We start from the raw sequence: 24,564 nt of genomic DNA, 5'->3' as shown, positions 1-24,564 counted from the left end.
TCACCTTGCCTTCTTCTTTTTTCCGAATTAAATTTAAAACAAATTGAGAAATTACATAAACTCTGCACTTTATAAGCTGTCATCATTTTCTTATTTCCGTCTGTGTTTCAACAGCTCCCTCCACGCCAAAGTCCTGCTGGATTTCAACTTCAGTTCTTCTTCTCTGAACTCAGACCCTTCGGAATTTATGTTGATGTTTCAGAACCCCGGTTCCGTGCCCGTGGACTGGTATGTAAACAACAGAACCGGTAAGACCAAACAAGTTTGCTCTTATCAAGGACTCAATTTGTCTCCCAATCATCAGGGCGTTCTTGTTACCGGAGAACCATCAGATTGAGCTGGACTGCTGGACAGACGGAGCAGAATTCAGCAACGTGGAGCTGCATGAAGAGGTGGATTTCCTTACATACTAGTTTGAGTCATCAATGAACTTTATTAATAAAATATAAATCTTACAGTCGGAGGAAAATCCGTTCAGCATTTCTCCATGTTCTGGAACTTTGCTCCCTGGCCAGCAGAGGGCAGTATGCTTCAGCTACAGGTCAGCAAGCTTTGCAAAAATCCCCAAATGAATAGAAAAGGGAACAAGAAACCCTGAAAACTTTTCCTCCACAGACACGACCTCAGTGGATCACACTGGCTGCCCGTCGTCTTCAGACTCTCCCATGGCAGAGAGATGTGGGTGAGGCGGACACAGCAGCTCAGCTGACAGCAGCGTTGAACAGAAGAGGGTTTTGTCAGTCCTTTCTGTGCTTAAAACACATCTCTGACGTTTTTCAGCTGAACTTTCGAGGGGTGACAGCAAGTTTAGATCAACCATGTCTGCACTTTGCATCTAGTCAACATGTCTTCACCTCAGTGGCTATCGGAGACTGCAGTCCTCCAATACAGGTGTGTGTGTGGAAAAAATGAATCTACCAGTTACTAATGTGGTCTGAATTTACTCAGTAATAAAATATACTGAAATGTAATATTTTTTACATAACCTATTATGAAAAAGTTAGGATTTTTTTCTTTATCAGTCGAATTTTAATTTTTGTTTTGTTTTTTCCTTTTGTTTTCCTGGACAGATGTATGAAATACACAACAGTGGGGCGGTGAGCGGCCGTTATGAGGTGGATTCAGCTGCGCTGCTGCAGCTTCAGGAGGACAACTTCAACCACCCCGTGCTGCGCTGCCTCAACCCCCGTGGAAAAGTTCGGCCTGGGGGGTCGGCTGTGCTCGAATGGATCTTCTCTCCACTGGAGGCTAAAGTGTACCACGTAAATCCAGCGTTTCACCTCTTTTTCTCTGGCTTTGTCACTGTTCTGCCTCTTCACAGTCTTGGACCGCAAGGACCGGCCATTTTGTTTCATTTCTTCTTTCTTTCTTTCACCCCTGCCACATACTCAAAAACTCACCCAAAATGTGCACGCACCTAGTACCGGCTGAAAATTTGCCGCACAATGAGACCCCCTGACATCACAGTGGGAAAAACCATAAAAAAAAATCCACTTAAGAAACCAAAACAAATGTGTTGAGGAAATCCAAAGGATGTTTTGAAAATATTATGGGATGGCCACTGGACATTCAGCTTGGTTTGTTTTGTGGCAGTTTTCACTTTCTCCAATAATTTGGGAAAACGTTTGTTTCAGCGATCTTCACGAAGTGTCACACACGCGCCTATAGTTTAAGTCTGCAAGCACACCCAAACTTTTGTTGACCTTTGACCTTGGGAAAAGGGTGCGATCTTGAATTTTACCCCAAAATAATCACCTTTTGTACATTCTACAAATTTAAACTCCTCCTAGGGATTGCAATCTAACGCCCCCTAGATTTTGAACAGTGTTCACTTGGCGAGCTCACAAAAGTGGCGTTCCCTTGTTATCCGCCAGAAGAATGTGAAAATGAATTGTTGGCTCAAGGTGAATGCAATAATATGACATACAGTATGAATATATTAGGAATGCTGGCGTGGTTAACAGACATCTGCTGTCAAGGAAATCCAAAAGTTTATTTTTGCCAATTCTTCTGAAACTTAGATCTGTCCTGCATCCTCAGCGACCAAAACATGAAATAGTTGCTACGGAGATAAAAACATCAGAAAAGCAGCCATTTTGAAAAAGTGTTGTTGTTTTTTAATGTATTTGTCACGTGCTGCTCTGACCAGGATGACAGAGGCAGAGTGGGAGAGTAAAGGGTGTGCAGCCGCTCAGCCAGTGGAGGCGGGTCAAAGGGGTGCAGCGAGGGCGGCGGTGGATATGTGGGCTTTACAACGCCGCTCACCGCCGTTTTAATTGAATTTATTACGAATTTGTTTTTATCAGTCACTGTCAGACCTGCTGGTAAATAAATCACTTCAACAGAAGCTGGAAAGTAAGAATCAAAGGAACCACAGACTTTCAGAAAAGAATGTCAGAGCAACAGTCAAACATGGTGGTGGTATGATGATGGTGTGGGATTTAGATGTTTTTCATAAACGCGAACAGGTTGGTTCAGCAGAACTATTATGCAGATGCTTTAGAGAACTCACATTTCATTTAGTCCTCAAGGTGAAACTTCTCTTTCACAGAGGGTGGATGCACCTTGTGCTCCTGTTCTATCAGTTTTTTTGCTTTTAAGGCTGTTTTTTTAGCTCTCTAAATTACGATACCATTAATAAAATAGTCTAAATCTTAGCAATCAGCTGGCAGTTTTTGTAAGTCTACGTGTTTCGTCTGTTCTTCCCTCTGCTGTATCACCAGATGGACGTTCCCGTCCACATCCAGGACAGCAGCTCCACACTGCTGAGGTTTGAAGGTCGAGGCCTTCAGGCTCTGAAACTGAACCCCTCTGACTCATGGGACTGTGAGGCGACGGTCCGTTCTGTCCAGAGGAGGCCATTTCCTGGACAGGTGAGTGCATTTATGATACACATGACAGACAGGTTAGCATGTCCTACTTTTATTGCGCATCCTCTTCATCAGAGGATCTTCTCTCTGGTTTGTGTTTGCAGGTTTTGTTCCTGTCAGAGGACAGTGTCTCTCTGGGTGACATCCCTGTCTTGGTTCCATCTTCAAGAATCCTTTTCCTGACTAACACGTCCCACACGGACTCTGCCGTCTACACCTGGCTGTTTCCTCAGCAGAGCCTGCAGGTTGGTCACGTCAGGTGCTTCGGTTCAGATTTAGAGCTCAGAATGGTTGTGAAACCATGCAGACCTGCTCTGCCTGCGCTGACAGATCAGTCCAGAAAGGGGCCGGGTTCGTCCAGGAGGATGTGACCTGTGCGTCCTCACCTTCACTCCCTCCGACTACCCCACCGTTTATCAGCTGGACCTCGTCTGTCAGGTACCGGCATTCTGTCGTGTGTTTCTGCGGTTCAGCAGCCTGTTTGTTAGTCGTGTCGGCCTCTGCGTTTACAGGTCACTCCAGAGGCCGAGCTCACTGGATATCACAAAGCTCTGGACCTCTGGGAGGAAGAGAAGAAACGACAGCTGGAAGAGTTTATGATCACAGACCCAAACGTCTTTGAGAGGCTAATCCTCCTGATAGAAAAGGTCCGACTCCACCGACAGTTGAGGTTCTAACACCGTCTCTGCATTCATGACTTAATTTTTTTTCCTTCAGGAGCCTAGAGGACTTCCAAGAGGGATCAGAAAAGGCAAAGTAAGTTTAGGTATCACAATTAAATCAAAATTAGTCTTAAATAGAAAAACTTAAATCTTTTTTAACACCCCTCCCCCCCAGACACTTCCTCCTATTTGTCCCACTGAAAGCAGCAAGACCGCCGACTCTTTATGCACCAAACAAAGCAGAGCTGAGCGAAGAAAAAAAGTTCGAATATGGAGGCGCCCTGAACCCCCTCGACCTGCTCTGCTGCACCTAAACGTGGCAGCGCAGTCCCACGCTCCTCAGGTGTACCGCACACACCTTCCTGAGCAGTTCAGGAAACACTGCAGGTGAGCCACAGGTCACAGGTTCTGCCATGTCTGCTGTGACGAGCAAACCGAGGAAAGATGTATCCTCTTTTCTCCAGATACCTTCACCTGATGGACACTGAGCGTACTGCGAGCACACCTCCCCCTGCTGGGCAGCCAGCATCACTGCATGGTCCTGGCACAGACGTCATGATGGACATCTTGAGCTCTCTGCTGAGGTAACTGTCCAAAAGGAACAGAGGAACAACTTTGGAAACATTCACATTCAATGCAGGGAGACTATAGAAATCCATAACTATCAGCATCATTCCATCAGATGGGCATTTAAAAAAAACCTACAGAGCCCATGACATTTACAAACAAAGAAACCCTTAAATTAATAATTTGTCACCATGTGTTACTATTGTGCGCACTAATTAGTATTTTTTGTGCATAGATGAGTATTTTGTAAACACAAGTTAAATTAGCTTATTGTGTACTTAATTTTGCATCTTGTTCACCATAATTTGTATTTTATTCTTACAAATTATCATTTTTACACACAATTTAGTATTTTCAAAACACAAATTAGTTTATTGTTTGTATAATTTAGCATTTTTTTCACAAAGATTAGTATTTTGTTCACACAAACTAGCATTTTGTATGCCGGTACACAAATTTGCGGCTTTGTAAACGCAACTTATTTATTGTGTGCACAATTTAGTATTTTGTTTTTTAGCATCTTGTAATTTGTATTTTATTCTCACAAATTAACATTTTGTACACACAAATTAGTTTATTGTGTACAAAATTAAGCATTAAGCAGGAGGAATTGAATGTAATACTAATTTGTTTCCAAAAAGCTTTAACTTTATGCACAAAATACTCATTTCAGATCACTGGTGCCGGGAGGATTTTCAACACTTTTTTGTTAGTTATGGTTGTAGAAGTGTATAAAATGTCTTTTTTTATTGGTTCAGATTCCTGCTTGCCGTGCAGGTTTGTGTGAGTCATCATCAGAGTGTGGAATAAGTGTTTCTTTCAGTTCTGAGTTTACGTTCCGTCTTCATAAAATACTTTTGTGATAAAACTCTGCAGATTTACCAGCTCAGCAGACCATTCATTTTACATTTAGCAACAAATAATTAAAATGTAGTTCATAAAATTCTGCAAAAAACATTCTTTAAAAATAAAAATTTCTGCTTCTTTTTCATTTTCAGGGACATTCTTGAGGATTCCGTCTTTCTTCAGTCTTTAAGGACTTTGGCCTCCAAGCCGCTGGTTTACCACCCAGCAGAAACGTCCTCCTGTTCCCCCACACCAACCCCCCTTCTTCCTGCGTCTGCATGCGGGGGGGGCACTGCAAGACCGGCACAGACTTCCCCCTCCGAGCGCGTGCCGGTTCACGCAGCTGAAGCCATATTAAGGAACACCCTCCAGAACCTGATGATGGCCGCCGTCAAAGGAGAGCTGGTCATCACAGCCCCCCCCAGGGGCGTTTTCCTGCCACCCCCCTCGATGAGGTAAATGTGAGCTCAACCAGAGCGAATGAAGTCGATGCCGAAGCTCTGAAGCTGCTCTGCTCCCATAGAAACCGACTCAGGACCAGAGACAGAAGACAGGTGGATGAGTGAAGACTTCATGCTGCAGCTCTGCCTCCATCCCTTCTCCTGCTGTCTCTCCATCAGCAGTTTCCAGTGATTCACAGATCTGTGTGTGTTCAATAAAAGCATATTTCATATCATCTGCATCTTAAGTGTAACTTCATCTGAATCTCATTAACGTTTAAACTGAAATATAATCTGAACACATAAATTCTCACATTTGGAGTCAATATTCCTCAGATTCCTCCTTATTTCCTGTAGTTTTGTTTAAGGAATAGCATTTAAAATTGTAGGATCTTGCTAATTAAATGATGAAATCTTATCTTTATAAGGGTGGGAACAGTCTTATATACTTTGCATACTTTTTATGCATTCACATTTTTTTTAATTCAAAGTAAGACTTCTGTAAAGCAGACAATAAAGATTCTCATTCAAAGGAAATACTTAAAAATATTTCCACAGAAAATTTCCTGAACCAAAAGAGGAAATGGTGAAACTGGGATGGGGGAGCAGGGAGGAAAATCTGTTTGCCAGATCAAATGAAGGAAAAGTTTACAGATTTATCTTTCAGAGTTAGTCAGTCGTCTCTCTCTCTCTCTCGTCTCCAACCGGTCCAGAACGCTGCTGCTGGTGTTCTGGTCGGAGAACTTCAGAGGGAACATTTCACCCAATTCTTGCCTCCCTGTCCTGACTGCCTGTGGATTGTAGACTTCACTTGAGAGGTCTTTTATCTGTTTTAGATGGCCACACCTCTCTGCGCTTTTCCTTCTGACACCCCAACCCGGTGCCTCGGGTCAGCTGATCAGGTTCTGCTGGAGGTTCAGAGGGCCAAAAGGGAAACTCAGGGAGGAACGAGCGTTTTCAGTCTGAGCACCGCAGCTGTGGAACGCATTACCAATAAGCATTCAGTCTATGTAACCCTTGTGCTATCCTGGGCACTTTACCATTGGGAGTTGGGTCATCTAGACCCACTAGACAGTGCTCTGAACCTTTTTTCTTCAATGATTTGTGATCTTCACTGGTGTCCATGGATTACATGAAATCTTTCCACCTTTATCCACCTTTGTCATGGTAGGGAGAACACGTCAATGTAAGGGGGGGGGGGGTCATCTAAGATAGCACAAGGGTTAACTGAACAAAAAGGTCTTTTTACAGCCTGGTTTGTGACCCAGTTTTATTTGATCTTACTTTAGCTTTTAGCAGTGTTAATATTTTGCTGTCATTGACTTTGTCATTGTTTTGGTTGTTGTTGACTGAGTTTCTGTGTTTTTTTATGTTTGACTGCAGTCATGTTGTTGGTAAAATTGATTTGATTTATTTATTTATTTCAAGCATTGTACTCAAAGCAATTAAGAATTTACACATATTTATCAAACTCATTACAGAAATGTTGAAATGCATAGACTAAAAAGACAGAAAATAAAACAAAACAAAAACGTCACTTAAATCACATTTGCTTAATTAAATACAGTGATCATTAACTAAAGTCAAGTAGAGCTTGATTTATTGCTTGAAAAGGAGCTGGAAGGAGCGAGTTTATATAATCCCACCCCAACTGAGTTCATTCATTTGATAGTTTTACATTAATTTTTGTAATCCAGTCAAATTCCAGTCAATCTAAATAAATATTGTTTTCCATTTTTCCCGGTCATGTTCTCATTCCAGAGAGGTGGAGAGATGGATCTGTGTCGACGGCTCCATAACCTTCTGGTCTGCCACCTGCAACATTTCATATTTTAGTTTCAAATTCACACATTAGATTCTTAGATTAGATTAGAATCAGATTACAAGCAAGAAAAAAATCAACAAAAAATGTCAGAGAATCTTTAAATGTGTCAGTCTGGATCTTTGCAAAGAGTTGAATTCTTCTGGGCAAATTAACTGAATAAAGGAAACGTAAAACAAAAATGAAAATCCTTAAAAGGATTAAAAGAAGGAAGTATACTTAAGATGACCTTTTGAATATCTGGCAATGCTAAAGAAAACTTTGTTGTTAGAACGATGACAGTGCTGTGTCTCATTGGATGCATTTTTGATCAAACTATTTGTGTTTAGTTTGTTAAACAGATTTAATGTAGTTTTAGTTTGGTTTTCTGATCCTCACCTGGATTCATGAACACACCTGGTTTAATTTGTGACAATCAGCTGCGTCTTGCTTCTGACGACACCTTCAGTCTATTTCAGCTCCTGGTTTCAGAGGCTGCTGTTTGTCACTTCGGGGTTTCCTGTGTTGTTAAGTTAAAACTTGATGATGTTTGAATGCTGTACTTCTTTTTTTCATTTCAGAGAATTCTTGCTCTAAGGTTCAAAATCAATATTTAGGATTAAATGAACATCTTTATTTAGTTGCCCAAAAAATAAATAGGCTTTAAGCAAAGGAGAGGAAACAATAGTAATAGTTTGTAATCTTATGAATAAGTTTTTGATGTATAAACTGCAGCTGTGACAAAGTTAAATTGCTTTAGAATCTAAAGTACCTTTTATGTTTTAACAATGCAAATACAGGAAAATGTTTAATTTGATAATTAAGAAAAAGTTTCCAGTTTGAATTTTCTTTTTATTAGTTCTTGGTTGTACTAGGAAATGGTTTGCAACTTTCAGTTTTTTTTTATTTTGTTGTTGGATCCACTAGATGGCAATAAAGCCATATAAAATGAAAACAGAGGTGGTGTTAAAGTCAAAGCTGCTTCATTTAATGTTGAGCTCGACTTTACTTGAATGGAAACAGAAGCAGCTGTGAAAAGCAGTTCAGCGTCTGCAGTTTCTGAGGCAAATCCTAGTTGTCTTTCTCAAAACTCAGGAACCTCCTGCTTGAGGTGTGGTGATGGAGTTTGTGTGAGTGCATGGACGTGTGTGTGTGTGTTATCTGAATGGAGTTGTGTCTGCAACAAACAAGCCTTTGGTTCCACACTAATGTAAGCAGACATTGCGCTGCGCCTTGGACTACAGCTGTTGGTCTACAGTAGAACAGTAAAACCTCTGAAATCACTGAGCACTCACCCTCTGACAACGATGGGACCAGAACCAGAATTTGCTCTCCCTCTTCACCCTGGTAACCAACCTTCTCACCTGTTACTGCACTCTCCTGTTTACACAGCTTCCAAATGTTTGGATTTGAACTCGTTCAAGCTCTACTTCCATTAGGATTGTTTCACAATACATTTGTGTCGTAAACACAGCCAGTGGGGTTGTGGTTCGTGCTGACATAGCGACACAGCGAGAAGGCCATGGTTCAAATCCCTAGCAATGTCCCATATTTGATTGGTGACTTTAATTCGTCCTTTGGGTTTCTTTATCTCTTCTGGTTTAAGTAAAAATGTACTATTTCTATTTATAACACCCCTTGTGGGCCGCCCTTTTTTCCCCGGGGTTCCCCCCTGCTGGGCGGGGGCGGCGGGCCCCTGCCTTGCTCCTCCCTGGACCAACCGTGGGCCGGGTGGGTGGCTGCCTGGAGTGCGGAGCGGGTCTCCCTTGGGGGGTCCTGGCTCGTACCTGGGGTCGGGGCGGGGGGATGCCCGGAACTCCTGGGTGGTGGTGGGGTGCTCGTCTGGGGCTGTGGGCGTCCCTCTCCGGTGGGGCCCTGCGTTGGGCTCTTCCGGCGCGGCGGGGGGCTGCTTTCCTGGCTGGGCTGGGGCGGCGCTCTCTTTCCCTCTGCGCCTCCCTGCTCTCTGGCTCTGGGGGCCTCGCGGCGGTCCTGCTTGCCCTGGCCTGGGTGGCGGTCTTGGTCGCCCGGGGGGCGGTTGTTCCCTGCCTGTTCCCGTGTGGCGTTGGGGGGATTCCGGCTGCCGCTGCTGCTGCGGCGGGGGTCTGGGTGTGGGGGTGGCTGGGCGCTCCTCCTCCTTCTTTTCACATTCCACCATCCATTTTAGAAGAACATAAACACTCACCTGAGCACAGGTGTTAGCTCACCTTTGCACTAATAGTTTGCATGATTGAATGAATGAAAGATTTCACACTAGTTGGTTTAAAGGCATAGGTATGCGTTCGTGAACACTATCTGTTTTGTGTACATGTTGACATGTGAACATTTTTGCAGCTAGCAGGTGTGTTGATAACATTTGAGTGTGTGTGAACAGGCCCCGCCCTTTTTGTACTACATTTGAACCGCACCGTGGTGATAAACAACCAGTAAACCTGTCTGCTCTATGCTGCTTCATGGTCTTACCCCCCTTCCCCTCCTATTATCACCCTCCTACCCCCCCCCTCTCTTTAACGTCCCTCTCTCTTCTTCCCCTCTTTCCTTTTCCGTCCGATCCAACACCAAAGATTTTCAAACATGATTGAAATAATAAAGTTTGGCCTCAAATACAAAAGGAGTTTATTCAGACATACCTTTGGTTTGTCTGAAGATGAATAACCCCTGTTGTTAAAATAAAATATGTCCAACACAAGAGGCCCTCAGCTCTCATCTGTTTGCCTAGCTGTTGGACAGGACAAGTTAAAAAAAAAAAAAAAAATGTACTATTTCTTTGTAAGCTCACAGCGATAGGGTCATAGTTTGAGTCTAAGCCATATGACCAAAGACTAAAAAAGAAATGGTGTTCACACATGATCAGCAGGGAGGGGCTTCTTCTTCTTTTTCTACCTTTTGCTAGCGCATGTCCACCATCAACAGTTGGAAGAGGCTTGGTGCGAAATCTTGCGAATTTTCAGACAGTTGCAACTTCCCTGACTTTTACTAAAACCAATGAAAAGCATCAGATTCAGATCCACTACTGTGAAATCAGTGTGCTGCAGGGATCGTCTTTGGCCCTGAATCAATCATTGTGTTTCCATGACACACAATCATGGCCAAAAGTTTTGTGAGTGAAGGACACAAATAATAATATATGCAAATTGCGATTATAAACACTTAAGCAGCAACTTTTTAAATTTCCAATGTTTATGTAATTCTCAAAACTTTTGGCCACAACGACAGTATATGCACAAAACATTATCGAAAAAACATGATTTTGTAATCACACTGATTACATTAAATCCTAATGATGCAGATAAACACAAACCAAGTCACGCGCTAAGTCTTTCAGAAACATGGCGACGAATGTGAACAATACTAGGATTGACAGCAGACACATTCACATTTCTTCCACGGCACTAGTGCTCATCATTGTCTATCAAAGGAGACGTCCGCGCCCCTCCCTACGGATGAAGTTGTTTTGGGAAAATGGTGGTTGGTGATTTTCCAGAGGAGCTGTGGATCCAACAATTCCACATGACATGCTCAACTTTTGATGATCTGTGTGACGCTGTGGGACTTCTTGTGGCGCCCGCTGTGCAGCGCCAAGGCAGCCAGTTCCTAGCAAGAAGCGCATCGCCATCCGGTTGTTGATCAGGTGACTCGTAAAGCGTTTCCATTGCAGTTTAGCGAAATACGTCAATTTCGATACGCCTCACATACCACCACCTCTAAGCAAAAACTATTTTTTCTATCATGAGAGTTTTTTTGAAATTGTTGTGTTTTTATCAGGTGAATTTATTATTGGAAGTACAATTTGCGCCGCTTTATAGTCAATGGAAACGCAGCCACTGTTGTGATCCATGTTATTGTTTCCAAAAATCAAAGTAAACACAGCAACAACTGAGCCAAGAAGAAGTCCAATCTGGTCTTGGTTATTTATGCTTCAGTCTGTATCAGATTGCACAAGCTCAATCTTAATAAGGCTTATCTGTGCAGAAAAACCAAACATCACTTGCAAGAACTTGTGGCTTTCCCTTTGGTCTGTCATTAGCTGAGCATAAAACCCTGGGTCTGGATTATGAAGGGGTTCCTCCCACAATCCTCCACCTAGCAAAAGCTAATAGGCGTAGCCGCTGTCCCACCACACCTGTCCCACTCAGGCACACACATATTCCCTCTCTGACACTGGATTCATCTGGGTGTGAAACGGATTCCTACCGCCTGCCAGAAAGCACCACCTACATCCACCCTCCTTTTCCTCACATTTCTTTTATTCCGTGCCACACATGTGGCCTTTTGTTTCCACAGAACAGTCCACAAAACACATTCCCCGGCGATTAAGATAAAAAATGATTAGAAATCCCATTGGGACTAATATTTTATTTGACAGCTTGAATTAGATCTAAATCAGAAACACATGAAGGCCCTAACCTTTTTAAAACAAACCACAGTCATCGCTGGAATCCCCAGGAGAAAGGCATGTTCATGAAATTCCTTCATAACTGGTACACACACACACACACACACACACACACACACACACACAGACAGGGTGTGAGAGAGGTTGTAGGATAAAATATTAACACTTCTGGCTACCACATGATTTTACATGTCCAGAAAGAGAAAGTCTGGATGTTAAGAAACCCAGTTATGCAAAATAATCCTGTTACAGCAAGTAACGAAAGGAAAGGCTGCTCGTTCAGGAAGAAGAAGCTCTTTTAGAGGGTTTTGTCTCTGCTAAACTGTCTCCCCTTTGACCCACTGGCTCGTCATTTAGATCTTATGCTATTATTTAACGTATTCAGGTTTTTTTTGCATCTCGTCCTCTACCCAACAAAGAAATGATGCTGATAAAACTCCAAGTCGAACCTGTAAACCCGGGTTTCTTTTTGTGTCATCATAAGTTCATAATAGATTTTCTGCTCTAGAAAACAAAACCAGAGAAAGCCAAACGTCTGTTTAATTGATCCAACCCGAGATGCTTTGCTGCCTGATTTTTCGAAACAAAATATGCGTATGTACCAAAGTTATCAAAAGGGATTTGTTTGATTTAAGGGGTCATTTGAAATGTCCAAGGACCTAAAACGGCAGAAATATTCCTGAAAAGAAGACCAAAAGTGTGAGGCTCAGGTTTTCGCTCAGTTTGTTTGATCTTTTGCCTCATTTTTAGGTTTTCTTTTATGTTTATTTTATGTTAATCATCATACATTGTATCAGAACATGAACGTTTTCTACAAAGCTCTTGGGATTGTTGACTATAATGTGTTTTCTTTTCACCTGAAATCTTTCATTACCAAATATCTATCACCTCTTCAACAAACAGTCTGCAAATATTTGAAATTGTGTATAACTATTTATTTTTATAATTAACTATGCATTAATTAATGGAGAAGTCCAATCTGTCATAATTTTCCGTGGAGTCAAAAGATGCCAGACCTAATGAGTTTTGTTCTCAAGTAGACTCGTGTTTAGCTTTTTTTTTGCATCAACATGTTGCAATTTGAGTTGCAGTTTTTATTCTAATACCTACCTTTCTTATTTAAATAATATACCTGTTGCCCATCTCACTCATAGCTATATGCTGCTTCTTGGCCAGCACACTTGAGAAAGAGATTTTTGAATTTGTGGGGTTTATTACGTTATAAAGAGGCTAAACAAATAAAATAAAAGGCCCCGAATGTGAAAACAAAATAAAATCCAAATTGCTACAAAACATTGAATGTCGTTCACGGAGAAACGCTGAGCCAGCGCAAAACCACAGTGTCACATCTGAGAAACCAAAACACCACAAAACCCATTGTCAAGCATGGCGGTGGTGGGGTGATGGTTTGGGCTGGTTTTGAACTCAGCAGACTAGAGAACCTCAGCATTCCTAAATAAATCACAAACTTCTCTGTACGTCAGAGTTTTATGGAGTCAAACGTGGAATGCTACCCAGCAGGGTCTACACCTAAGTCGTGCAGTGCGGTAGCAGCAAATATACCCTGGTTGAAAGTGGAGCATGAGGCTTGACCCGCAGCAGAACAATAAACAGAATAAAGCCAAAGAGCTGATGCATGCTCCTGCAGGTGAGACTGAGTCCTGACTGTTTTCCAACCCCAGAACTGTTTTTGAACCAAGCAGCATTTTAATCACGGTCCCAGCAGGTGTGAAGTGTGCAGCAGGACCTTAAGAGAAACAAATGAAGCTTCATTGCTAGAAGAATGATGTGAGATGATAACATCATGCACAAAGTCCCTGCTTCAAGTTGTCCTGGTAAAGGTGGATCTAAAAACGGTTACATTCTGGGAGTATTTTGACAAAATTCAGAGTTGTGTCTTTGTTGATGCATTTATTGGACATCAAATCAAGTTCAAGTGAATTTCTGCTTGTGAACAAAATTTCTAAATAAATGGACCTCCATACCTTTGTAAAACCTACTCACCAATCTACCCCACAGAATTTTGCAAAGTTGTTTTTTTCCTCCACAAACAAAAAATATTTTGCAGAGTGAAGCTTAGTTTACAGGTTTGATGTTAAAAAATGCGCTGCTTGCAGCTCTCAGTGAGGCTCCCATATCTATCAGGGCGTTCTCCCTTGCAGCACTGACCTAAGTCTCCACAGATGTATTATAAACGCTGGAGGGACAGGTCACATATCTCCACCCTGAGCTATGTGATTAAGATGAAACAGTGGGGGAGTAAACAAGTCGGATGACTCCAGCGCAGAGAAAGAGGAAAAGCTGAAAGAAAGCGTCTGATTTTGGCTGGGGAGCGCCATGGCTGCTCCTGTGTTGGCCAGCATCTAAACAGCTGGGGTCCTGTTGTCCCCATTAACCATGAGCGCCTCCAAAAGTCTTTTTTGGAATAACTGCAACAACTGCTCGGTGCAACACAGCATTGGACTCCCCAGATGAAAGACCAGAGCTGCTCGGTTTTGCTGGGGCCGCGAATGGAACCGCTCACGCTAAAGATTTCCAGCATCATGTACAATATAAATCTACTGTATGCACGATGATGGCCATCTGGTTAAAGGCTGTGCAGCGTCTCCTCCCAGCAGGCAGCTAAAGCTGAGCCAAGACCCCAGGCCCAACACCCTGCCGGACTTTGAAATCAGATCTTTATTGTCCATAAAGCCTCAGCCAAGTATGAGGAATCAACCCTCCCTAACAAAACACACTCGTCCAGAAGAGAAGGACCGAAAGACTGAGAAACTCCAGAGGAGGAGGAGGAGGAGGAGGAGGAGGAGGAGTGCAAGGTAAAGTGTGGCAAAGATGTCATCCACAGCAGGACTTTCTGAATTGATCACACCTGCAGCCAGATCTGGTATCCACACCTCGCTCTGCACAGTTTGAAGCTTTTGCCCTGAAAACACAACGACACAACAACACTCAGCAATGTGTGAGGCTGAAAAGAGGGAACAAGCCAAAAGAAAACAAACAATGCAAGTTTGATACAAAATATTGGGGGGGCAGAGGAAAGGCAGAAGTTTATATCCAGACTGATTTATTCACTGCTTTGTTCTTTTTTAGGAGTAAAGAAAAAGTTAGTAATTTAAGGATAACAAACTCTAAATGAGGCATTGGTACAAATAATTAAACTGATCCAGTGTTGGACCAATAAAAGTCAATAAAAGGTAATTACTAGTTACCCCAAGCAGTGACCCTAAATGTACACTGGTCCATCTGCGATGCGCCTCATAACCCTTAGTTAGTTTACATTGTCTCCGTTGCTTTTCTGCTCCCCTCTGGCTCGCTGGGGAGTGGTTTGTCCTGCTCGTTTCACTCATCAAAAGATATAATCAATCAGGCCCTGTATCCTCCTTGTAAAATTGATTTTTTGTGTCATAAATGATGTTCCAAAATTAAACTTTTGTCCTCCATGGCGAAAATGCACAAAGGTGTCATCTGCAGTGTAAACATGCGTTATCATGTAGGCATGAACACTGCTTCTTGTCCCGTACATGTCCTGCATGTCCACAGGTAGTTCCACTTGACATCTGACTACGATTCATTACTAGGTACTCACACCTAGCCGACACTCCAGGTTTACCCACAATGCATTGGCAGACTGATTCTTCGTATGCTTCTTCAGATTCAAGCTGTGGGTCATGTTTTTTTCCTCTCCAAAGCTCATCTGCTTCCAAACGGTGACTTCTGTCCTCAACTGGATCCAGAGTTTTCGTTTTTTTTACTGTGGTCTGTGCAAGAGACTTCATGTGTGGTGAACGAAGCAGACTTTCTGAAGTCCAGACAGAACCAGGACCAGAAGCGCCACTGTCATAGCACCTGGCAAAAGCAGCTGTAGCAGCCCTATTTGTGTTCACATGAAACACAAAGAACAGTTATAACACAGCAGTTAAACAGCAGGAGGAACTGTTAAACCACAGATTCAACGATTGGTATCCTGAAGATGTGATGTGAGCAAACCCCAAAGGATGCTCTTCCAGACCATACCAGATGGAGTCTGCAGCAGAACCGGGATCCAACCCTGCAGCAAAGTCACTTTTAGCAGAATCAAACTCTGAATCTGTTGATGCTAAAGGACCAGAAGCAGACCCTTACTACATCATTAGTGTACGTTGCACAAATAGCTTGACTTTTCAAAGTAAAAGCCCCAGATGGAGTCAGACTAACTTATTGCACATTCTGATACTTTACATTTGGAGTGCTGTCCTTTTCTCCATGAAAAAGCTCCAAACCAGCTCTGTGAGTAAACTCATCCACATTCACCTTTGAAACAACAAGGCTCTTCATGTTTGATCGATTTTGCGCTGTGGGAGCCATGAATCTAAGAATGGTGTACATCTTGAATTAGTATTGAGTTGGATCAAACTAAGCATGCTGTAATTAAAGCACCTGAAAGAAACCTCCAGAAATATGCTTCTGAAAATGTAATCATGTAAAAATATTTCCTTCAGCCCGTGAATTCTCTTCCCTTCATACCGAGTAATCACATTATACCCATAATAACACCAATGAAGGAACCAAATATAGGTCCCAATCAGCTGTTATGCCTTTTTTTTTTGTTTCTGGGATACGTAGAGATCCAGACCAGACCAAGACCAAGACCAGCTTCTGCACACAAATAGTTTTTGATTCTGGTCCTCACAGAGACTTCAAAGATAAATGTTTGGATCCAAAAATGGTTAATCCCCATTTATTGAACACAAAAGCTGGGGAAAAAAATCACACTTTTATTGATTTAGTTTTGGAGCAGGAAACAATTTTTGAATTCAGTCAAGTCCTACCATGCTCTGCTTGAGCAACATGCTTCAATTTTACAAATGTTGGGACCATTTACATGGGAATAAACATGTATTTGTTAGGTTCAAACAACTAATCAGAGAAATATAAATGTCTTCATGTTTTCATGTTTTTTGCAAGGGATCGATCCCTTGTGGTGTGCCCCAGGGATCAATCCTGGGACCCCTTCTGTTCAACCTCTACATGCTGCCACTAGGGCAGTTAATACGCAGTAATAACATATCTTATCACAACTATGCAGATGATACTCAGATCTATGTGTCAATGACAACAGGTGAATATGGGCCGGTGGATTCACTCAGCCACTGCCTCCAACAGATCAGGGCGTGGATGCAGAACAACTTTCCCCAGCTAAACTCAAACAAGACCGAAGTTATTATTTTTGGCCCACAGAAACAAAGAGAAAGTATCAGCAGCTACCTTCATTCTCTGTCTCTTAAACCCTTAAATCAAGTCAGAAATCTAGGGGTAATCATGGACTCTGACCTGAACTTTAACAGCCACATCAAGTCAGTAACATCAGAGGCATTTTATCATCTGAAAAACATTGCCAAAATCAAAAACATAGTGTCAAAGCCAGACCTGGAGATACTCATTTATGCATTTGTCTCCAGTAGGTTAGACTACTGTAACGGCCTGCTCACAGGCCTGTCCAAACGAGCCGTAAAACAGCTTCAGTACATCCAGAATGCTGCTGCTCGAGTCCTGACCAAAACCAGGAAGTATGATCACATTAGTCCTGTGCTCAGGTCTCTGCACTGGCTCCCTGTACCTGAAAGAATAGACTTCAAAGCAGCTCTGCTTGTGTACAAGTCTCTCCATGGCCGCGCACCTGTCACGGTGCCTGGCGGTCTCCTCCCCCCTCCAGCTCTGCCCTGATGTTCCTGATTGCCACCAGCTGTCATCACTCTCCTCATCATCTTCTGTGGATTCAAAAGGAGATCCAACGCCACTACTCGACGCCAGTTTGTTACCCCTTATGGTGACTGTTCTGGTTCTAGCCTCGTTACAGCTTTGTTCCAAGTCTCTGGCTCTGACTCTGACTAATTCTTTGTTCCTTGTCTCAGGATCCTATCGCTCACGAGTGACGGCAGCACGGACCTTCCATTCTACGCCTCAGGAGAACGGAAACCCTCGGCAACCGCTAACCGCTTCAAGACCCTCCAGCCACGCCACAGCCACGTCTAATCGGGACACTCTTCAAACCAGCCATCTTCACATCTGGAGAAAACAATAAATCCTTTCTCATCATCCACTTACCTGTCTTCCTTCTGGGTTGCAGCATCTGGGTTCCTCACCCTTGTGAAATCATGACAGCACCAAAGTACATCTCTGACATGTTAGTGCCATATGAACCATCTCGTACTCTGAGGACCTCAGGGGCCGGCCTCCTGTTGATTCCCAGAGTCAGAACTAAACAAGGGGAATCAGCGTTTCAATATTCTGCAGCTAAAATCTGGAACAGCCTCCCTGAAGGCGTAAGACAGGCCTCTTCTGTGTTCATGTTCAAATCTAGACTTAAAACATTTCTGTTTAGCCGTGTATATGACTGAAAGGTCCTATCTGCACTTTTCTTTCCTTTCCTTCCTTTATTTTTAAATCAATTTTCAGATTTTTTCTTTCCTTTTAAAGTAAATTTTACGTTGATTATTTCTATGACGTATTGTGATTTTAATGCATTTTTCTGTTTTGTGAAGCACCTTGAATTACTTTGTGTACGCATTGTGCTATACAAATAAACTTGCCTTGCCTTCGGCAGATCTGTCCTTGGCCATCGATGTGATAATTAATTTCTGACCTCAAATGCATCACTCACACATTAAGTAATAAGAACTCAGTTCACCGAAAAGCTAAACAGACCCACCGATGTTGTTTATAAGCAAGTTATTACTTTTAGTAGTGGAAAAATTCAAAAGTAAAAACATATTTGAGCCAATTCTGTTGTGTTTTCCAGCACCTAAAAGACCTGAAAGTGCAATGTTGCAATTGACATTGCAATGTCTCAAGCTTAAAGTTGGGACCATGGCAGATTTTCCAGATGGGGTTCAGTCTTTACATAGAATGTATTATTTGTGGCTTTTTTCCCCTCCAAGTACATGAGAACTCTCCTGATTGTGTAATAGCCACTCAACCCTCTGACTTCCGTCATCTCAGAATCACACGTCAAAGCCTTATCACATCCAAGCAGAATCTTTAAACACATCATTTGGGTCAAACTATTCATTCATCTCCTTCCGCTTGTTCTTGGGGTCATGGGCCTGCCAGAGCCTATCCCAGCTATTTGTGGGCGAAGGCAGGGGGCACCCTGGACAGGTGTCACATTCACACCTAGAGATAATTAGAGTAACCAATTAACCTAACTATGAAGCATGTTTTTGGATGGTGAGAGGAAGCCGGAGTCCTTGGAGAAAACCCACGCATGCACGGGAGAACATGCAAATGTCCCCCAGCCAGCCTTCATGCTGTGAGGCAAGAGCGCGAACCACTGAGCCACCGTGCAGCCCAAGGGTCAAACTAGTAGATTTTTAAGTTGGAAGCTTGCTTAAAGACACGAATCACCAACAATCTTCCAAGTTCAGAGTCATTCGATTCTTTCTTAATGATTACCATCACGTCAGGTGTTACCCGAGGAACCTCAGAGTTATCTTTTAGCCGGATCTCTTCTGGAACCGTCCGAGCGACTATAAACGGCAGATTTAGAGTTTTTGACAACTGTAATGTGCTTTTACTAGATATTCAAGAAGCTCATTACGACTTATTTGCTTCCATCTGAGCCGCCAAGATCAGAAGCTGGACTTAACATAATTTGTTCAAATCTACTTGAAGTATCAGCGGATTCCCTTAATAAAATAGATAGAATTCCCTCAAGCTTTTTATTTTTTCAAAGCCTACAGGGTTTTTGAAATTAAAATATCATTTGCACTTTATTTCTTTTGGTATTTGTTTTCCATTATGTTGTGTATTTTATTTGGTTTTAATCCGTTTTTTGTTTTTTAGATTTAAAAGTGTTCCCATAAATTATATGATACTTTAATGTTAATTTAATTTTTTCAACCGATTTTTTTGTTTAGAGTTGCAGAAACATTTCCGTTCAACCAAAAGTTGTTTTTCCCCCCTAATTCAGGTCGTGGATCTCAGTTCCTGTCTTAGAAAGTTTGTTGGAAAGTTGTGTGAAAGATGTGCAGCTAAACTGTGTTCTGGCGTTTGCTGCTAGTCTGTTTAGTGAAGCCTCTGCGCTCACGAGGCAAGTTTAAACAACTCTGATCAAAATGAAACTGCAAACGGAAATTATTCGGTTTACCAAGAAATGCGCAGTTCTTCCTCCTTCTATGGTGGTTCACCTTCGGCCGCAGGTTTGTGCGCGCGCGCGCGGGTTTATTCCGCGTGTGCTCCTGAAACCAATTGCTGTTTCTCCCCCCCTGAATGACAGCAGAATTTCGCCTCGCCCGGAGCGACGTCACAGTAAAGTGGAAGAAGACAGCTCCAGACTTTATCACCCGGAGAGCAGAGGACTCGCTTCCTCCGTGCGTCAAAGCGCAGAGAGTGTAGCGCGCACGGAGGGTAGGAGACCTCAGAGCGAGAGGGAAACCTCAGAAACCTTGAAGTGAAGACCGACTTGACTCTTTCTACATTATGTAGAGCAAGTGAGTTGACTCAGGGACTCGGACCTCGTTCTCCAGGCTGGGAGCATGTGATGCGCGACGGCAGATCAAGGAACGAGCTCCGCGATAATAATGAGGAGGTCAGACACACTTTCTGAAGCGGACACTTGACCGGCATTCTGCGTGCCAAGATGCGCCCGACGGGGGCACCTGGACCCGCGCGCCGCCGCTGACGGAGAACTTTTCCTAAAGCCAGGCGAGGACCTCCTATGCATATCAGAGAGCGCCCCTTTCGCTGCTGCGCGTTCCAGTGAACCTCGCGGGGGAATCCCCCGGAGGACCCGCCGCGTCCAACATGACGGTCCGTCTGTCGCGGATCCAGCTGGCCCTGTTCTTCATGTCGCTCTGTCCGCTCAACATAATCGGACTCTGGTGGTAAGTTGTGTGTCGCGCGCCTCGTCCTCGTGACAGCTTTTGCGCCATGGTTTGTTTTTGCGTCAGTGGGACGCAGAGCTTTCAGTTACTTAGGCGCATTTTTTAAAACATTACTCAGCACTTCTGAGTTCATCATCAAGCACAACGTATCAGAAAAAGTACTCAGCAAAGATGAGATAAATATTTTGGCCTAGGTAATTTAACAAAACTCCTAATTACCAATCCAAATATTAACTTTCAAAATTATATTATTTTGAAATTGCTTTTTCACTTAAGAATTCCCTTTCCTTTATCATTTGAATTCTTTTTTATATCTTGCATTTATGTAAAGTGAACAAATGAACAAAATGACAAAACCTTCCATATTTCAGAAAGACTCTGAAACATCATAAATGGAGGTTTTCAAATATGACCAGAACATCTGGATCCTGCAGTCCGAGTAAATGAAGGCAGTGAGTTCGGTTCTAGAGAGTTCTGAGTGAAAGGAAAGAAGCTGCTGAACCAAAGAGAAAAATAAACAAGAGGTTTAAAAAAAAACAATTCTAAGCTGGTTAGGAGTTCAAAGAAGGCGGACTGAGCTGGAGGTGCTGATGGTGTGTGTTTGAGTGTGTGTTTGTATGTGTGTGTGGGTGTGTGTGTGTGTGTGTGTGTGTGGAGGGAGTCCAGGGTGAGGAATGTCAGGTGGCCCTTCAGGCGCAGTGGATTTGTCATCATAAAACAATCCATTCAGGCTCAGCTCTGCGAGTGTCTGACAGTCTGACAGACAGACAGCTCCAGCAGATGAGCTGATAACATATTTTCTATATTCATGGATTTTTTTGTGTGCGTCTGTCTGCTGTTTCTGGCGTCTGTGTTGCGCTCACTTGGAAACATGAAGTGTATCTCTCTCACACGCACACACAGACACACACTTTTGCAGGGCTTGAAGTGAAGCTTTGTGGTTTTGTTCCTATTGAATCCTCCCACTGTTCATTCACAGCAGAGTCAAGGTCAATGTGGGATGTAGTGTCAGCGAGGCCTTGGAGGTTCATACTCCTGCGTGACTGGCACTTCTCCATCCTTCACTGTGCCATTCTGCTGTCACTGTATGAAGGTGGACCGTTCCATAGATAATCTGCGGAGGGGGTGTTAAATAACTTTTAATTGTGGGTCAGCAGGAAAGTAAAGATGGCTATCAATTAACGTCCACTTCCTTCTCCAGGTATAAAGGGAAAAGCTGAATATCTTAGTAAAAACCGCTCCACAACTCTAAGGTGAATTTCTAATGAACTCCTGCCGCTCTGCAGAAACTTATTAGATTTTGGGTTAAAAACAGGCATAATCATAATTAGAAGACCACTGAGAACACTTTGGAAATAGATCAAAAGATGATCGGAGTGGGACTGCAAAGAACAGTATTGGTTAGGAGTCAAAAGAAAAACCCTGTGAACAATTGTGTATAAAGAAACATCCAGCCAAACTAGACTCAGTGAGGACGACCATCTGCAAGTGCAAAAAAGAGACAATAGAAAAAGCGAAGGTAAAGTAAAAACAGGAAGAGCTAAAAATAAAAGTGTGCAGTCACACAGAATGACCTTCAGCACACCTGAACCATCTAAAAGCACAACTCGCGCTCAGCTAGACAAGGAAAGTTTAAAGTCCAGCCTGAAAGATGGAGGAGATGTCTGCCTGCTGAGCTGAACATGGAAGGAGTTCTGGAGACTGGAGACTCTAACTCTGGTTCTGGAAGTTCTTGGAACGATCAGGACTCCTGCTGTGACGGCAAAGAGTTTTGAAGGAAACGCGAGGAACTAAAAGATCTTCAAGATTGATCACGAATTTCAGAAGAAGCCTGCATGGTGGTTAGCACTGTTTCTACGCAGTTAGAAGGATCTGGCGGCTGTTGTCCCTGTGCATGATTTTCTCTGCATGGGCACTCTTGATGCAGGTTGATTGGTAGCTCTTAATTGTCTCCTAGGAGTAAATGTGTGTGTGTCTTTGTGTGGCCATTCAGGGTGGGCTTTGTCTTAATCCTGATGTCGCTGGGATGGACTTCCATCTAAATGATGGTATATGATCGAAGAATTTAGGGATTTGTGTGTGAAAAAATGTAAACTCTGTGTTGACACCTTAGCTCTTTGCAAATGACTGAGGGAGTCAGAAATACTATAATACCAAGCAAAGTTGTACCGTTTATCACTTGTTTCTTGGCTCAACCCTCCCAAAAAGTTGGGGACAAATCTCAATAATGACCTAAGGGTGGGAATGATGGGGCTATATTTGATGTGTGATTCTGGTCGCCATCATTGAGAGATAATTACCAGAAGTTGACAGGGATGGAAGCAGAAGGAGGTGCAGACAACACGCTTGAAGGTAGTTGGAGAGTCTCTGAAGATCAGAAGAGAAACTTCAGTTTAACTGACATAAAACAAGACAGTACAGAATAGCACAACCACCAAAACTGACCGTTCACAGATGCTGTAGTCCAGGGGTTCTCAAAGTGCGGCCCGGGGGCCAATGGCGGCCCGCAGGAAGATTTTTTGCGGCCCTCAATAAAAGAGAGCCCGAGCAGGTTCTTTTGAGGAAAAACATTGTGTTGGCGAGGAGAAAAAAGGCGCTTTTCAAGCTAAGTCGTACCTCATGGGCTGGATAAAGTCATGTGCCTTATTATTAATGCAATGCTCAAAGTATTTAATATAAATCGTCACTATGTCACAAATCATAAAAACTATGACAAATTTACCGGCGAGGAGCGCAACAATACGCTCCAACAACTACAACGAGGCTGTGCTGCACAGCAGATAATGTTTACAAAAATGCCTAAATCCAGTAAAGCTGACAAAAGCTATCGAGTTGTGGCTTTGGAAATGGCCCGGCACAAGCACTTAAGTGACGGAGACTTTGTAAAAACAATGTATGCTGAAAGTAACTGACATTGTTTGTCCAGAGCAAAAGAAAGTCTGTCAAATGATACAATTACCAGACGAGTAGAAGATCTGGAGGGCCTGGTTAATTGTACAAATGACACTTGGTCATTAAAGTTATTAAAACAGCTTTTTGTGTTTATCCATTTCTTTTCACCAAAATTGGCCCCCAGTTTAATATCTATAATATATATCTTCCAGGTTCTTTTTTTTTTAAGTCCAAGTGAAGACTTCAACTCTCAAACTGGAGAATGGAATGGAGCAGAGAGCTTATGGCTCCCCCTTTTTTTTACTCTTTTTAAACTTCATTTTTTCGCCTGCTCCTATTTTATTTGAAAAAGAGAAATTCTCAGAAATGCAATTTTAAGCTTAATTTTCTTTACGTATGTCCTCCATCATGAGAAAAAGGCCACAAGGGCATACTAAAAACACCAAAAATGCTATTTACATCTGAGTGGGTCTTTAACACAATAAACCAACATTTAAGTGTTCAGTACAATTATAAACCATTAGGTCAGGTAAAAAAAATATCTAAATTCAATTTTATTTCTATTGCTGCAGATTTGTCTTAAAAAATAATTGAAGTTTCTTCCAAAGATTTTATTTTTATTTTACGTACGTTATTCCACACTACCTCCTAAAAGTATAGCTATAATCAACATTATCTTCCTTTTTATGTAAAAATGTCATCCAGATCAATGTTTTATTTAGGAGTTGAAGTAGAATGTTGGAAAAATCCTTGATTCTTTTCCATTTTTTTCCAAAAAACAAAAAAGTACCCTAATCGAGTCACTGTTTTATGAGATTTCTTTGGTGTTTATTTATGTAATTTAACCGTAAAATAAATCCTTCTCAAATATCAGGGCATTTATTTAACATTTTTAAGGCCACATGAGTTCAAATGGGGCAGATGCTGAGATGGAGTTCAGTCCTGGTCAAGCAGAGAAAGCCAATAGTCGTAGTTCGATTTGCCTGAATTCTGCAGGATGAGAGGCATTTATTTAAAAAAGAAATCTGTAGTGGATTAAGGGAATCAACACTAAGGAATCATCTGCTTCCATCCGCACTGACATGATTTGTCATCTTCTTTCCATCACTGACAGACGCACACAGTGAGCGGCTGTGATGCGGCGGGGCTGAAGCCACACCTGCGGATCGCTCCCCGCTCAATGACTCTCAGTGCTGACAGATGCTGGACGTGCCATCAGACATCGCTCTCCG

The 24,564-nt window shown here is 42.6% G+C and overlaps 2 protein-coding genes across 3 annotated transcripts in view; both read left to right on the top strand.

The window, feature by feature from the left end:
- Positions 1–5,707, top strand: part of cfap65 (cilia and flagella associated protein 65) — a 19,608-nt gene extending 13,901 nt beyond the window's left edge. For both annotated transcript variants that reach the window (XM_020713012.1, XM_023951046.1), the window contains exons 21-35: positions 115–228; positions 305–392; positions 459–541; positions 616–682; positions 781–891; positions 1,071–1,262; positions 2,724–2,873; positions 2,975–3,115; positions 3,201–3,308; positions 3,383–3,517; positions 3,588–3,626; positions 3,708–3,919; positions 3,997–4,116; positions 5,098–5,400; positions 5,469–5,707. In XM_020713012.1, coding sequence (XP_020568671.1) covers positions 115–228; positions 305–392; positions 459–541; positions 616–682; positions 781–891; positions 1,071–1,262; positions 2,724–2,873; positions 2,975–3,115; positions 3,201–3,308; positions 3,383–3,517; positions 3,588–3,626; positions 3,708–3,919; positions 3,997–4,116; positions 5,098–5,400; positions 5,469–5,511 — 1,906 coding nt within the window. In that variant the 3' untranslated portion in view covers positions 5,512–5,707. The remainder of the gene's footprint in view (positions 1–114; positions 229–304; positions 393–458; positions 542–615; positions 683–780; positions 892–1,070; positions 1,263–2,723; positions 2,874–2,974; positions 3,116–3,200; positions 3,309–3,382; positions 3,518–3,587; positions 3,627–3,707; positions 3,920–3,996; positions 4,117–5,097; positions 5,401–5,468) is intronic.
- Positions 5,708–19,731: 14,024 nt separating this feature from the next.
- wnt6 (Wnt family member 6) overlaps positions 19,732–24,564 on the top strand; it is a 42,253-nt gene continuing 37,420 nt past the window's right edge. Inside the window, exon 1 of the mRNA XM_004082048.4 lies at positions 19,732–20,440. Coding sequence (XP_004082096.1) covers positions 20,361–20,440 — 80 coding nt within the window. The 5' untranslated portion in view covers positions 19,732–20,360. The remainder of the gene's footprint in view (positions 20,441–24,564) is intronic.

This window comes from Oryzias latipes, chromosome 21 (genome assembly GCF_002234675.1).
Source record: "Oryzias latipes chromosome 21, ASM223467v1".
Lineage (NCBI taxonomy): Eukaryota > Metazoa > Chordata > Actinopteri > Beloniformes > Adrianichthyidae > Oryzias > Oryzias latipes.
The sequence above is the reverse complement of the archived record's forward strand: the minus strand, read 5'-3'. Positions and strand labels throughout refer to the sequence as shown.